The 16,577-nt window shown below is 45.9% G+C and overlaps 1 protein-coding gene across 10 annotated transcripts in view; it reads right to left on the bottom strand.

Moving 5' to 3' along the window:
- The window catches only part of LOC129868965 (disks large homolog 4-like), a 109,483-nt gene that overhangs the window by 68,733 nt on the left and 24,173 nt on the right, over positions 1 to 16,577 (bottom strand). For 2 of the 10 annotated variants that reach the window (XM_055943351.1, XM_055943352.1), the window contains exon 1: positions 4,758 to 5,204. The exons of 3 other annotated variants lie outside the window; for them this stretch is intronic. In XM_055943351.1, the coding sequence (XP_055799326.1) occupies positions 4,758 to 4,874 (117 nt within the window). In that variant the 5' untranslated portion in view covers positions 4,875 to 5,204. Of the gene's footprint in view, positions 1 to 1,273; positions 1,347 to 4,757; positions 5,205 to 5,459; positions 5,546 to 16,229; positions 16,540 to 16,577 lie in introns of those variants that run through there. 5 more of the 10 variants (XM_055943355.1, XM_055943361.1, XM_055943354.1 and 2 more) reach the window with 4 other exon arrangements.

Below are 16,577 nucleotides of genomic sequence, written 5' to 3'. Positions count from 1 at the left end.
ATGAGAAAGAGGGGGGTTTGAGAGAGGGAAGAGGAGAAATGAGAAAGAGGGGGTTTGAGAGAGGGAAGAGGAGAAATGAGAAATGAGAAAGAGAGGGGGGAGGGGGTTTGAGAGAGGGACGAGAATAAATAAGAAAGAGAGGGGGAGGGGGTTTGAGAGAAGGACGAGGAGAAATGAGAAAGAGAGGGAAGAGAAGGGGGTTTGAGAGATGGAAGAGGATAAATGAGAAAGAGAGGGGGGGCGGGGTTTTGAGAGAGGGATAATGAGAAATGGGAGAGGGTCAAGATAGAGGGGGAAAGGGAGAACAAGGACAAAAGTGGGAGGGGTGGAGGAGAGAGCGAGGAGGAGAGAGGTGATGACAATGTGTTTCAAGACTCCTCCAACAACAGATGCTAACAGAGACAAAGAGAAATGCGGAGAGTAAACATTTTAGAAAACATTCCTTCTTTTTTTATCAGAGGAGAGGAGGTAGACAAGAAAATCGATCTACTTTGGATGTGACAACGTATGTTACTGTCACGCCCTGATCTGTTACACCTGTCCTTGTTATTGTCTCCACCGCCTCCAGGTGTCGCTGATTTCCCCCCAGTGTATTTAATCCCTGTGTTTCCTGTCTCTCTGTGCCAGTTCGTCTTGTAAGTTTTTCCAAGTCAACCAGCGGTTTTCCCGTTCTCCTGCTTTTTGCTATTCTCCTTTTTCTAGTCCTCCCAGTTTTGACCCATGCCTGTTTCTGGACTCTGTGCCTGCCTTGACCACAAGCCTGTCTGCTATTCTGTACCTCCTGGACTCTGATCTGGTTTTGACCTTTTTGCCTGTCCACGACCATTCTCTTGCCTAACCCCTTTTGAATTAATAAGCATTGTAAGACTCCAACCATCTGCCTCATGTGTCTGCATCTGGGTCTCGCCTTGTGTCATGATAGTTACAGTAACACGCACTGCTAGTTAGATTTAACGTAATTGTATACCAATTAATGCTTACTCTTAACTTAAGATAATGGAAGATAATTCAATCAATTAAATCCCTCATGTGTGGTCTTAAGGGACAGTGTATCCAGGACAGCTGCTGGGCAGGCCGAGATAGACTACACACAACACAACAGCTCTCAGTTCAATCTCTACCGGTCATCTCCATAAAGAGATTACACAGACAAAACATCAAGACAAAAAAGACATTTGGAATCATTTGGGGTTATTAAGAGAATGTGAACCATATGTTCTAGTGTATGTGGCTTTACATAAGTCCAGGGCTTCACTCCATTTGTTCCACTGACCTTTTGGCATCTCTAGTTTTAGTTGTCCACCCATTGGCTGGGATTCAACCCAGCAAGTCTACACAGTAATGGGCTTGTGCAAGAGTAACGCCAAGCCAGCCAGCGGGAATGACAGAAAAGACCAGGGAGAGAGGGAAGGAGAGAAGAGGGGTGGGGTGTGAAGGAGAGAAGAGTGGGGAAAGAGAAGGAAGGAGAGAACAGATGAGAGGAGAGTGGGGAAAGAGAGGGAAGGAGAAAACAGAAGAGAGGCGAGTGGGGAAAGAGAGGGAAGGAGAAAACAGAAGGAAGAAGAGTGGGGAAAGAGAGGGAAGGAGAGAAGAGAGGAGAGAGGGGGAAGAGGGAAGATAGTCAATTCAATATCCTCTCTTTACTATCATACAGTTACTGTGCTGAATACGCCAGCCCATTCCCAGCTCCAGGGCATGATGGTAGATACAGTAGATCATTCAGAGTGGAAGAGGTCCAGTACTGAATCCAACAGAAGACAACACAAGCGGCAGAATAAATGGGTCAGCTTGATCTAGGGGAAAGTGTGTTAGTGAAACTACTAAGCCAGCTAGCTGTCTGAAGTGCAATAGCCCCAGAATAGAACTCTCTGAATAAACTGAACACTTACAAGACAACACTGATTTACATTCCTACAGAGAACTGCAGGATCTGACTCACATGACTCATGGCCATCTGAGTCTTTGTGGGGGCAGGCAGGTGAGGAGTATTACAGGCTTATTGATTGTGTTATTGGCTGGTTGGCAGTGAGTGACAGCGGGTCCTTGGGTTCCTGTGAATAGCCCACTGACCAGGGCAGTGTTCCGGTAGAGAGCTCATGAGTAAATTCCCTGGGTGTGCTGAGCATTGATCTCCACGTTGGGTCGAAACAGTCTTTAACCATTCACGACTGGGAGAGTTAGCCTCAACTTGAACTGCTATCCTCAAAGACCTCCCCCACCCCTCTCAACCAGAACAGCAACTCAAACCAGGTCACACTAAACACAGCTTTCAGGTTTTGACGATGGGTCTAGGAAAAACAAACATCTCTTACGTGCTCCGCTGACTTCATTTTAGAAAGTCGAATATTTACACATACTACCAATAGGAGTAATAAACCGCAGCAAAGTGCACGACAGAACTTCCTCGATCGCTCTCTTCCACATGAAAAGCAGAGGTTTCAATGAGAGTGGAGTGACTAGCACTATCATGACTGCCAGGGAGCGAGGTGAACGTGCGTCATGGAGGTTAATTCAGCACATCATCACCGTGGAGATCACCTTAGGAGTTGAGCAGTATAGAGAAAGTATTGGAACATAACACACACAGTGGAACAATAGCCTGGTCCTGTAGGACCCAGGAAGTAGGCAGGAAATTGACCTATTTCCAGCATGTGAAACAGGAAGAACAATAAATCATGCTAAGACTGAAACCAAGTGCTGGCCAACTATCTCACCTTTTATATAAAATCTCTGTCTCTGAGTAAGTGCATGTCAGTACTTCCATTTTGATTTTCAATACACTTCAAATGATTGGTACGCTCCAACAATTCTCACCAGTGCCTCATGTTCACATGGTGATCTGAGTAGAAGGGGAGGAGGGGACATATTGCTATTTGTAGTGGCTTTGGAGGGGAGTCTGTTTGAGTGTGGGTGTGGACCAGGATGGTGTTGAGGGTGGGAGGGAAGGTGGGCAGTAGTGTCTGGTGCTGAAGGGAGGTGAGAGGAGGCGAAGTGGAGGTGCTTCCTGGGTCTCATGGGGGAACCCAAGGATCTGTACACGTCAGAGACAGCCCCGTCAATCGGTGGGCCAGAGAGAAACCCACTTTCACACAGAGCACTGTGGCCAGATCAAGGAGGGAGTCCTAGGCACCTTGCTAGTGGACACAGCATGGCCATTTGGCAGAGTCACAGAAGAAATGGTTGGCTAGATACAGCTAACAGACTGGGAGGAAAACAGGCAGAAGACCCATCCCATGCCATGTGGAAGGAGACAGAGCAAGCTGTCAGCCCGGAAACACCTGAAAATGGGAGGGAGGGGGGAGGGGGGGTGTGAATGGGTGGGTGAGGCAATCAAACCTACAGATAAGGCCATATGACAACCCCAATCTTATTAGTAAGTGTCTTTGAAAGCATTATAGAAAGCATTAAAGGACCAGTGAAGTCAAAAACGTGCTTTCCCTGTGTTTGACACATATTTCCACACTATGAGGTTGGAATAACTCAGTGAAATTATGAAAACGATGACGCCATTTTAGCGTAAGAGCGGTGTGAAAATACTTTTGGCGGGATGGAGTTTTGGCCTGCCTGGCGACATCACCAGGCAGTATAAGTTAATAGACCAATAACGAAGAGAGTTTCAAACCTCTGCCAATAACAGCTATTTTTCAGGTGACATATTCCTCCCATTAGGCTCATTCAACTAGGCCCCTCACTCAGACAGTTCTAGCACAATTCTTGCTTGAGAAACTTTGCCTCGCCCACCACTGGGGGACAAATCTACTGGTTCTACAGACGTTCTAAAGACCTTTTCAACGAACTCACTCCAAAAGACCTTTTGCCTACCAAGGCTGGTGGCATTAATACAGTCAATATAGACACAGTCTGGTCTCCATGGCAGTGATTTAATTAGCAGTGGAACCATTCCTTACACTAGTGATTCACAATAGACATAGCCCCTACCAATTAGCATCCTATATGGACTGACGGGTGTTATCAAAGTGAACGCCTTTAGCGATTTATCCCAAGGTCACCAACAACTCTCAGATTACAAGAACAACAAGCGATATCTGTATCTCTTTGTTGGGAAGCGAAACACAAAGCTCATGACCACACAGCTGTATGGTAAAGCAGAACAATGCTCTCGCTGGTTTACACCCTGCCCATTGTCTCGAACAGCACAACTGTGAAGTATAATGTGAGTTGTTCATGTCTTTATAAGATAATCAAACGGTACCATCTACGTAACATGCATGGCTGGCTCAGATAGGCTGTGCCGGTCGATATTCCATGGAAATTAAACATCTAAATGTCGGCATGCAGACACGCTTGACCACGGTGTTGATCTGAACATACCGTACTGTATTATGAGGCGTGCATGATCCATATGCGCAGGCCTGGAACACCAGGAAACACATGTAACACATATTGCCAGCAGATGGTCATATTTCAAAACCCCAGAAAATCGGCGATGGAAATCATAATGGGGAAAGTGAAAACACACCAGTCACCGAAATAAGGTAGCGGGTTATCTTTGGGGAAATGATCACAATGCTCAGTCAGCAATTTCATTGTGACAACAGAATGGTTTAGGCTTGTATAGCACTTTGAACACAAACTAGGAACAGGCTTACGCACAAATACACACACCGACACACGCGCGCGCACTATAGTATCCCATTCATCTTTTTAAGTCAGCTCATCATCTCCTCGCGTTCTCTCTCCGTCGACGTAATAGCGTCGCTACAACAACTGTTACACCGAACCTGTTCTAAGCTTACCTTGCAACCGAACATCAGGGAGAGAGTCCGGTTGCTGCAGATGACCTTACACTGACACATCACCGGCGAGGGGCACTTTAGATTCCTAACAGGCGGAGACATCAGTTCAACACCCATATACCAGACTACACCCGTCCACCATCAGAGCCGCGATGCTGGAGAAGAGGGAGGGTCGAAGAGCGGTAGTCGAGGCAGGTGACTAGGCTGTGCACGGTTGGTAGGCTACCCGAAGACGTGCTAGGCTACCCAACGTTGAAATCCGATGTTCAACTCAGAAATAACTTTACGTTCACGAACATGAATTATGGATTGCAGCTTGGCCACTGGACAGATGTTAAGGTTGAAATGCTGTTGATCCCTCATGTTCCTCCTATTCAAGTGTTACAAGAACACCATCATTCATGATTTGCACAAGTCTTCATCCACATCGGCCTCTCTCTCTCTCGCTCTCTCTCTCCCATCTCCCCCCCCCCCCTCCCCCCCCCCCCCTCTCTCTCTCCACCGTAAGGTTTGGATTTCATGCGCAATTCTAATTGGAACATATAGGGTCTGCATCTGTGAAGCAAGACAAAAGCAGTTATGCTATAGGCTCCCACGCGGACATAGGCTATCGATTATAACACATCATGCACGACTGATTTTAGACGGTATAGGTTACTTGTATCAAAACATGCACACAAGCGAATACAGTAAATTATTTACTATCATGAGCTGACGTTTCCACATCATAGTCTCCTCACACTGTCTGCTGCTCACGCTCACACCAACTCTGCAGCGATCATACAATGTCTATTGTGCCTATGGTGTACTAATGGCGCCCCCCCGTGGACCAATGGAAAAGTGTCTGCAAGGAACTGTCCATGGTCCTGAAATGCGAATAAGGCTTCAACACAGCAGTGGCCAGCAACACGCTCTTTTCAGCGTGCAAATGCGGTCACACCTGTAGGCCTATGTCAGCATGCGGCGGTATGTTAGCACTGAAAGACCTGTCTTAAAACAATCTAAAGTAGACGCTTATGATCAAACCCGCAGAGACACACACACACAAGGTCATCCAAGGTCTTAGTATCATTGTATGACAGAGCCTCCATATTCTATGCTCTTTAGAAAGCACTTAGCAAAGGCCTAGCTTAAACACATAGGAAAGACTATAGGCTCTACCTCTTCCGGTAAAGAATTATTGTCCAGATTAGGCCTAATATGCCCCCATTCTCTCTCTCTCTCTCTCTCTCTCTCTCTCTCTCTCTCTCTCTCTCTCTCTCTCTCTCTCTCTCTCTCTCTCTCTCTCTCTCTCTCTCACTCTCACTCTCTCTCACTCTCTCTCTCACTCTCACTCACTCACTCACTCACTCACTCACTCACTCACTCACTCACTCACTCACTTACTCACTCTCACTCACACACATAACAGTGAACTGATCGGAATCAAACGGTTCAAGTGGTAGGTGTTGGCTGACTGCGTCCACAAGGTGGAGCGAGAGAAGCAGGTGGACTAAATATTGTGCATTCATCTCAGGACCGACTGCGGCGCGGGGCTCCACGCTCTCGAATGACGTCAATGTTAAATGGTACAGATGCAACCGTCGAGACGCACAGGGTGTGCAAAGATAAAATACCCTTTTCATGTCATTCCAAAAACCTTGTCTCCCCCTGTAATAAGATTCAGTCAAGTAAAGTGTGGCGAACGATAACATTTGTATGTGTGGGCTGTCATTATTCCAGAAGAAGTTCAACATTTCCAGTTCCTGTGAAATATCCTGGATTCAGTTTTATCTGCTGCCAATCCAGAGAGACCACAGTGGTTCATAAACTAACAAATCAATTGTGTACACAACAAAGTTACTCCATGGGGCTCTTTATCCGATCAATACCAAAACACTTAGATCTGAGAGATCTCAATGTCTGCAACAAGAAATCTCACTGTTTCATAAAACATTAAAACCACGTTATTATTTGCCCACAAATAATAGAATGAAACAAAGCAACAAGTAGAAAAGAAAAACAAGTAGAATAAATAAATACATGTATATAAATACATGTACGTGTGAGAGAGACACAGAGAACGAGAGAACATGCTGGGGGTTCTATCTGTTTCGACATTATCCGTTATTATGTGTAGATGACGAAGCATGCTGTGCTTTGTGGCCTCACAACGCGGTTTCCATGGATATTTTGCTCTGAAATAGAGCTTAAGACCTTGGTTGCGGTGTACCAAACATTACGAAGGCAGTACTTTGATAAAAAATACTCAGATATATCCAAACAAACACATGGCGACAAACAAGGTAAAGATTGCATTGATAGATGCATACTGCCACAAGCTGTTAGTCACAACAAACCAAAGGAAATAATCGCTAACTGTTTAATAAACATTCAAGAGAACATATGCATTATCCATATTAGAAGAAACTAGAGTCCTTCCAAACAGTATTATGCAAAACACTAATAGCCTGTTGAAAGAGGCTCTGGATAATGGTGTTGGTTATGGACATATACCATGATGTAGTCAATGTCTAGCCCCAGACAGTGTGGCCCCTAGCTGCCACCGTCACAGCAGCCTATACGTGGGGCTGGCCTGACCCTCAGTGGGCTCTGGCAGTACTGCTTTCTAGCTCTCGCATCACATGGGACTCGGATATATGATCAATAATGCACGTTTTTCAACGTTTCTCTGGATCTTTAAAAGGTTTCTGTTTCGTCATCGACAACCCCCCCCCCCCCCATTTTCTGAAACAGAACTCGCAAAACAACTCAACTACTATCCACAGCTGCTACATTGAGAGTTGGCATCCTCCTACAGTGTACAGTCATGAACTCTCCTTTACAGCCTCCTACAGTGTTCAGTCATGAACTCTCCTATACACCCTCCTACAGTGTACAGTCCTGAACTCTCCTATACAGCCTCCTACAGTGTACAGTCCTGAACTCTCCTATACAGCCTCCTACAGTGTACAGTCATGAACTCTCCTCTACATCATCCTACAGTGTACAGTCATGAACTCTCCTCTACATCCTCCTACAGTGTCAGTCCTCATGAACTCTCCTCTACATCCTCCTACAGTGTACAGTCCTGAACTCTCCTGTACACCCTCCTACAGTGTACAGTCATGAACTCTCCTGTACATCCTCCTACAGTGTACAGTCATGAACTCTCCTGTACATCCTCCTACAGTGTACAGTCATGAACTCTCCTCTACAGCCTCCTACAGTGTACAGTCATGAACTCTCCTGTACATCCTCCTACAGTGTCAGTCCTCATGAATTCTCCTGTACACCCTCCTACAGTGTACAGTCATGAACTCTCCTCTACATCCTCCTACAGTGTACAGTCATGAACTCTCCTCTACAGCCTCCTACAGTGTACAGTCATGAACTCTCCTGTACATCCTCCTACAGTGTCAGTCCTCATGAACTCTCCTCTACAGCCTCCTACAGTGTACAGTCATGAACTCTCCTCTACATCCTCCTACAGTGTACAGTCATGAACTCTCCTGTACATCCTCCTACAGTGTCAGTCCTCATGAACTCTCCTATACAGCCTCCTACAGCATACAGTCATGAACTCTCCTATAAATCCTCTTACAGTGTACAGTCCTGAAATCTCCTATACAGACTCCTACAGTATACAGTCATGAACTCTCCTATACAGACTCCTACAGTATACAGTCATGAACTCTCCTATACAGCCTCCTACAGTGTACAGTCATGAACTCTCCTGTACATCGTCCTACAGTGTACAGTCATGAACTCTCCTCTACATCCTCCTACAGTGTACAGTCATGAACTCTCCTCTACAGTCTCCTACAGTTTACAGTCATGAACTCTCCTGTACATCCTCCTACAGTGTAAAGTCATGAACTCTCCTCTACACCCTCCTACAGTGTAAAGTCATGAACTCTCCTCTACATCCTCCTACAGTGTACAGTCATGAACTCTCCTCTACAGTCTCCTACAGTTTACGGTCATGAACTCTCCTGTACATCCTCCTACAGTGTACAGTCATGAACTCTCTTCTACATCCTCCTACAGTGGACAGTCATGAACTCTCCTCTACATCCTCCTACAGTGTACAGTCATGAACTCTCCTGTACATCCTCCTACAGTGTCAGTCCTCATGAACTCTCCTGTACACCCTCCTACAGTGTACAGTCATGAACTCTCCTCTACATCCTCCTACAGTGGACAGTCATGAACTCTCCTGTACATCCTCCTACAGTGTCAGTCCTCATGAACTCTCCTGTACACCCTCCTACAGTGTACAGTCATGAACTCTCCTCTACGTCCTCCTACAGTGGACAGTCATGAACTCTCCTGTACATCCTCCTACAGTGTCAGTCCTCATGAACTCTCCTATACAGCCTCCTACAGTGTACAGTCATGAACTCTCCTCTACGTCCTCCTACAGTGTACAATTCCTGAACTCTCCTGTACATCCTCCTACAGTGTACAGTCCTGAACTCTCCTGTACATCCTCCTATAGTGTACAGTCATGAACTCTCCTATACATCCTCCTACAGTGTACAGTCATGAACTCTCCTGTACATCCTCCTACAGTGTACAGTCCTGAACTCTCCTCTACAGCCTCCTACAGTGTAGAGTCATGAACTCTCCTCTACAGCCTCCTACAGTGTACAGTCATGAACTCTCCTGTACATCCTCCTACAGTGTCAGTCCTCATGAACTCTCCTCTACAGCCTCCTACAGTGTACAGTCATGAACTCTCCTCTACACCCTCCTACAGTGTACAGTCATGAACTCTCCTGTACATCCTCCTACAGTGTCAGTCCTCATGAACTCTCTTCTACATCCTCCTACAGTGTCAGTCCTCATGAACTCTCCTCTACACCCTCCTACAGTGTACAGTCATGAACTCTCCTGTACATCCTCCTACAGTGTACAGTCCTGAACTCTCCTCTACAGCCTCCTACAGTGTACAGTCCTGAACTCTCTTCTACATCCTCCTACAGTGTACAGTCATGAACTCTCCTCTACACCCTCCTACAGTGTACAGTCATGAACTCTCTTCTACATCCTCCTACAGTATACAGTCATGAACTCTCCTGTACATCCTCCTACAGTATACAGTCATGAACTCTCCTGTACATCCTCCTACAGTTTACAGTCATGAACTCTCCTCTACATCCTCCTACAGTGTACAGTCATGAACTCTCCTGTACATCCTCCTACAGTATACAGTCATGAACTCTCCTGTACATCCTCCTACAGTATACAGTCATGAACTCTCCTCTACATCCTCCTACAGTTTACAGTCATGAACTCTCCTGTACATCCTCCTACAGTGTCAGTCCTCATGAACTCTCCTCTACATCCTCCTACAGTGTACAGTCATGAACTCTCCTCTACATCCTCCTACAGTGTACAGTCATGAACTCTCCTGTACATCCTCCTACAGTATACAGTCATGAACTCTCCTGTACATCCTCCTACAGTTTACAGTCATGAACTCTCCTGTACATCCTCCTACAGTGTACAGTCATGAACTCTCCTGTACATCCTCCTACAGTGTACAGTCATGAACTCTCTTCTACATCCTCCTACAGTGTACAGTCATGAACTCTCCTATACATCCTCCTACAGTGTACAGTCATGAACTCTCCTATACATCCTCCTACAGTGTACAGTCATGAACTCTCCTCTACATCCTCCTACAGTGTACAGTCCTGAACTCTCCTATACAGCCTCCTACAGTGTACAGTCATGAACTCTCCTATACAGACTCCTACAGTATACAGTCATGAACTCTCCTGTACACCCTCCTACAGTGTACAGTCATGAACTCTCCTCTACATCCTCCTACAGTGTACAGTCATGAACTCTCCTGTACATCCTCCTACAGTGTCAGTCCTCATGAACTCTCCTATACAGACTCCAACAGTATACAGTCATGAACTCTCCTCTACAGCCTCCTACAGTGTACAGTCATGAACTCTCTTCTACATCCTCCTACAGTGTACAGTCATGAACTCTCTTCTACATCCTCCTACAGTGTACAGTCATGAACTCTCCTCTACAGCCTCCTACAGTGTACAGTCATGAACTCTCCTGTACATCCTCCTACAGTGTCAGTCCTCATGAACTCTCCTCTACAGCCTCCTACAGTGTACAGTCATGAACTCTCCTACACATCCTCCTACAGTGTACAGTCATGAACTCTCCTGTACATCCTCCTACAGTATACAGTCATGAACTCTCCTGTACATCCTCCTACAGTTTACAGTCATGAACTCTCCTATACAGCCTCCTACAGTGTACAGTCATGAACTCTCCTGTACATCCTCCTACAGTTTACAGTCATGAACTCTCCTATACAGCCTCCTACAGTGTACAGTCATGAACTCTCCTGTACATCCTCCTACAGTGTACAGTCATGAACTCTCCTTTACATCCTCCTACAGTGTACAGTCATGAACTCTCTTCTACATCCTCCTACAGTGTACAGTCATGAACTCTCCTCTACAGCCTCCTACAGTATACAGTCATGAACTCTCCTCTACAGCCTCCTACAGTGTACAGTCATGAACGCTCTTCTACATCCTCCTACAGTATACAGTCATGAACTCTCCTCTACAGCCTCCTACAGTGTACAGTCATGAACTCTCCTCTACATCCTCCTACAGTGTACAGTCATGAACTCTCTTCTACATCCTCCTACAGTTTACAGTCATGAACTCTCCTATACAGCCTCCTACAGTGTACAGTCATGAACTCTCCTGTACATCCTCCTACAGTTTACAGTCATGAACTCTCCTATACAGCCTCCTACAGTGTACAGTCATGAACTCTCCTGTACATCCTCCTACAGTGTACAGTCATGAACTCTCCTTTACATCCTCCTACAGTGTACAGTCATGAACTCTCTTCTACATCCTCCTACAGTGTACAGTCATGAACTCTCCTCCACAGCCTCCTACAGTATACAGTCATGAACTCTCCTCTACAGCCTCCTACAGTGTACAGTCATGAACTCTCTTCTACATCCTCCTACAGTATACAGTCATGAACTCTCCTCTACAGCCTCCTACAGTGTACAGTCATGAACTCTCCTCTACAGCCTCCTACAGTGTACAGTCATGAACTCTCCTATACAGACTCCTACAGTGTCAGTCCTCATGAACTCTCCTCTACACCCTCCTACAGTGTACAGTCCTGAACTCTCCTATACATCCTCCTACAGTATACAGTCAAGAACTCTCCTATACATCCTCCTACAGTGTACAGTCATGAACTCTCCTGTACATCCTCCTACAGTGTCAGTCCTCATGAACTCTCCTCTACACCCTCCTACAGTGTACAGTCCTGAACTCTCCTATACATCCTCCTACAGTATACAGTCATGAACTCTCCTATACATCCTCCTACAGTGTACAGTCATGAACTCTCCTATACATCCCCCTACAGTGTCAGTCCTCATGAACTCTCCTCTACACCCTCCTACAGTGTACAGTCCTGAACTCTCCTATACATCCTCCTACAGTGTACAGTCCTGAACTCTCCTATACATCCTCCTACAGTGTACAGTCATGAACTCTCCTATACATCCTCCTACAGTGTACAGTCATGAACTCTCCTATACAGCCTCCTACAGTGTACAGTCATGAACTCTCCTGTACATCCTCCTACAGTGTACAGTCATGAACTCTCCTATACAGCCTCCTACATTGTACAGCCCTGAACTCTCCTCTACATCCTCCTACAGTGTACAGTCATGAACTCTCCTATACAGCCTCCTACAGTGTACAGTCATGAACTCTCCTATACATCCTCCTACAGTGTCAGTCGTCATGAACTCTCCTGTACACCCTACTACAGTGTACAGTCATGAACTCTCCTCTACAGTCTCCTGCAGTGTACAGTCATGAACTCTCCTGTACATCCCCCTACAGTGTACAGTCATGAACTCTCCTCTACAGTCTCCTACAGTGTACAGTCATGAACTCTCCTGTACATCCTCCTACAGTGTACAGTCATGAACTCTCCTCTACAGTCTCCTACAGTGTACAGTCATGAACTCTCCTGTACATCCTCCTACAGTGTACAGTCATGAACTCTCCTCTACAGTCTCCTACAGTGTACAGTCATGAACTCTCCTATACAGCCTCCTACAGTGTACAGTCATGAACTCTCCTATACATCCTCCTACAGTGTCAGTCGTCATGAACTCTCCTGTACACCCTCCTACAGTGTACAGTCATGAACTCTCCTCTACAGTCTCCTGCAGTGTACAGTCATGAACTCTCCTGTACATCCTCCTACAGTGTACAGTCATGAACTCTCCTGTACATCCTCCTACAGTGTACAGTCATGAACTCTCCTATACAGCCTCCTACAGTGTACAGTCATGAACTCTCCTATACATCCTCCTACAGTGTCAGTCGTCATGAACTCTCCTGTACACCCTCCTACAGTGTACAGTCATGAACTCTCCTATACATCCTCCTACAGTATACAGTCATGAACTCTCCTGTACAGCCTCCTGCATAGTATAGTCAGGCCATAGGTCTCCTTCCTCCTGCGACACGGGCCTTGACTGATACAGTCTCCTTTCTTCTGTGATTTGATGTGACTTAGGTTTGATTATAACACCGGGATACATTGTTATTGTATTTAAGTGACAAAAGCCTAATTGTCGGTTACAGTCACTTCTGACCCATAGACTACAAAACAAAAAACAGATGAATTCATGAACCAATTAATGAATTTGGGTGAATTATACCTTTATTGGTAGGGCTGGTTAAAGGTAATCTAAACGGTTGTAACATTGTTCCAAGCAGGGAAGTGTTGAGACTCATTACTGGGTGCCTCCCTACAGAGCTTGGACCAACATACAGACTCCTCAGTCCCACCGGGGTTACCTGATACAATGGCCTGGACTAACTTCACGCTAACTAACTCTGGATAAATTCAAGCTAACTAACTCTGGATAAATTCAAGCTAACTAACTCTGGATAAATTCAAGCTAACTAACCCTGGATAAATTCAAGCTAACTAACCCTGGATAAATTCAAGCTAACTAACCCTGGATAAATTCAAGCTAACTAACCCTGGATAAATTCAAGCTAACTAACCCTGGATAAATTCAAGCTAACTAACCCTGGATAAATTCAAGCTAACTAACCCTGGATATATTCTAAGCTAACTAACCCTGGATAAATTCAAGCTAACTAACCCTGGATAAATTCAAGTTAACTAACCCTGGATAAATTCAAGCTTGATTGTAATAGGGTTCTCTTTCTTCTCTCATCACATAATGTTTTGTGGACCATTCAGATCAACGTGGGAATGGGATTTTGGCCGGTAAAAGGCTCTCCGTACACAGTTTCTATGTAAATGTGATTACTACTGTATACTACTACAGTCATTGTCTCAGTGGAAGGTCAGATGAAAGCACCATGAATGGTATCATCAACTCAAAAACAGTTATAAGGTAACATAAATAGAATCCCGGCATAACAGCTCTTGCAGATTGTCAGATATTCATGACATGACACCCAAGGAGAGGCGCTATGTGAAAGGACCTGTTGAGAGAATGCTACCTGTTGTTACCTGTTTACGACCTACAGCAACAGCGTAGGACAACCTGAAAAGGAGGAGCCTCGTCAGGGACCCACAGGACTACACATTTATCTTCCAGCTCAACGCCAGCGACGGCTAACACACCTGGTTCAATCCTGACCAAAGGCTTGGTCATTTGACTAGTTGAATCTGGCGTGCTATACCGCTGGGCTGGAAGACTAACGTCCAATCCTGGGGGTCTCTGTGAACAGATTGGTTAACACTAACATTGCAGGAAGACATCACTCCTTTCGTGCTCTCCAGTGGGAAGGCCAGAGACCCGTTGCCTCTTTAAAGGCGCAGTCAACAGATGTTTGGTCACTCTAACACAGGCGTCATCTATGCCTAACCCTTTTTCAAACCTCATGTCCTGTATTTCCATAGAACATGTACTAATGTAGGTTCTCCACAAGAACTACATCCACAGTGCATAATTTACCATAAACGATGTGTTATGCCTATGCCGTCAATGCATGCAGATGACAGCTATATATAGCATAATGTGTTGGTGCAAACGAATTACTTCTGCTTTCAGACCACAGATTACAGCCAATGTGACCAAGGCCCCTGTGACAAAACAATATGTCCCTTTCACCCTGACACATGCACACACACATGCACGCACGCACGCACACATACACGCACACGCACATGCACACACACACACGCACACGCGCAAAGACATTCATAGAATCCTGTCTGTTGGCTTCTGCTCTTTTCTAGACATGCTAAATGCACCTACCTGCATTAGGGATATAGGGTTTCCTCAGGGGCCAATTGTGGTGGAGTGAAGAGTTACAGGGTCTAACGCTCCTCCCTTAGCCCCGGTCTGTCTCCCCCTACCTCTCTATGACCACTGAGACCTGCATCATCTCTGGACATACAATGACCTGACACACGTCACCTTGTCACACCACTCCAGACGAGACACCCACCACCCTGAGACACAACAAACACAGTGAGACTGACACGCACGCACACGCACGCAGCAATGCACATACACAAACAAACACACACCACACAGCTCTGTGCGCCTGGCTACATTAAGTCATCTCTCAGTGCAGTAATGGCCAGACAGCTCAGGCACTGTTTATGTCCACTCAGCTTATTAAGCCTGGAGGAGACCTGGGCTCCCAGTAACTAATCAATGCTCTCATGTTCCCATTAATGCACTTACACACACACACACACACACACACACACACACGCATACAAACACACACACACACACACACACGCATACACACACACACGCATACACACACACACACACACACACACACACACACACACACACACACACACACACACACACACACACACACACACACACACACACACACACACACACACACACACACACACACACACACACACACACACACACACACACACACACACACACACTGTAAATAGAAACAATAGACACACACACACTGTACAGACTATCACACCCAAACAAATATTATCTAACGCAAAAACAGAGGGAGTATATCAAAGGCACATACATCCATGTACTCCTGTGTTCAACAAGTCTACTAAAACCACTCTCAATATGCACTTACTCTGACACAGACCCACATGTGCCAGGACACGTTCATACGCTCTCACACAAGTCCCCACCCTGCCTTACACACACATACGTATGCCTGCATAACTATAAATCTAAGGAACACACCCAAACACAGCATGCACGACATACGACAAAAACAGAGACTTTACCTCCAGCTCCTATCAGTGCTAAGCTATAGACGACCAGACAGACAGACAGATTGACCCCCGTCTCCCACAGCAACTACCCACACATCAACAACACTTCGACCTGACATGCCAGACACAGACGGAGAGAGCGAATGAGAGGAAAGAACAACAGACACAGAGAGAGGTAAATCTACCTACCACACACGAGCAGAGTGAAGGGAGCTTAGTGTGGCCCTTCATGAGCGAGAGACACAGAAAAACAGCCTCTCAGACACCCGCAGTAAAGGAGGGATGGAGGGATGGGGGGGAGAGAGAGATGGGAGACTGTGGATGGGTAGGGGTGAAATAAAAAAAGAGAAGTGGGGAGGGGAAGAGACGGAGGGGGAGGGGGGTTGTCGTAGCAGATGAGGAGAGAGAGTTTTTCCTGGAAGACAGAGTTGGTGTAGTGTATGGCTCAGTGTTAAGGCTAGGGTCTGAACAGAGAGAGCTGGCGGACTGATCCAGCCGTGACTCACAAAATATCTTTGTCACAGCCAGTGAGGGGAG

Source organism: Salvelinus fontinalis, chromosome 13, assembly GCF_029448725.1.
Source record: "Salvelinus fontinalis isolate EN_2023a chromosome 13, ASM2944872v1, whole genome shotgun sequence".
Lineage (NCBI taxonomy): Eukaryota > Metazoa > Chordata > Actinopteri > Salmoniformes > Salmonidae > Salvelinus > Salvelinus fontinalis.
Note: the sequence above shows the minus strand (reverse complement) of the source record. Positions and strands in the feature narration are given on the sequence as shown.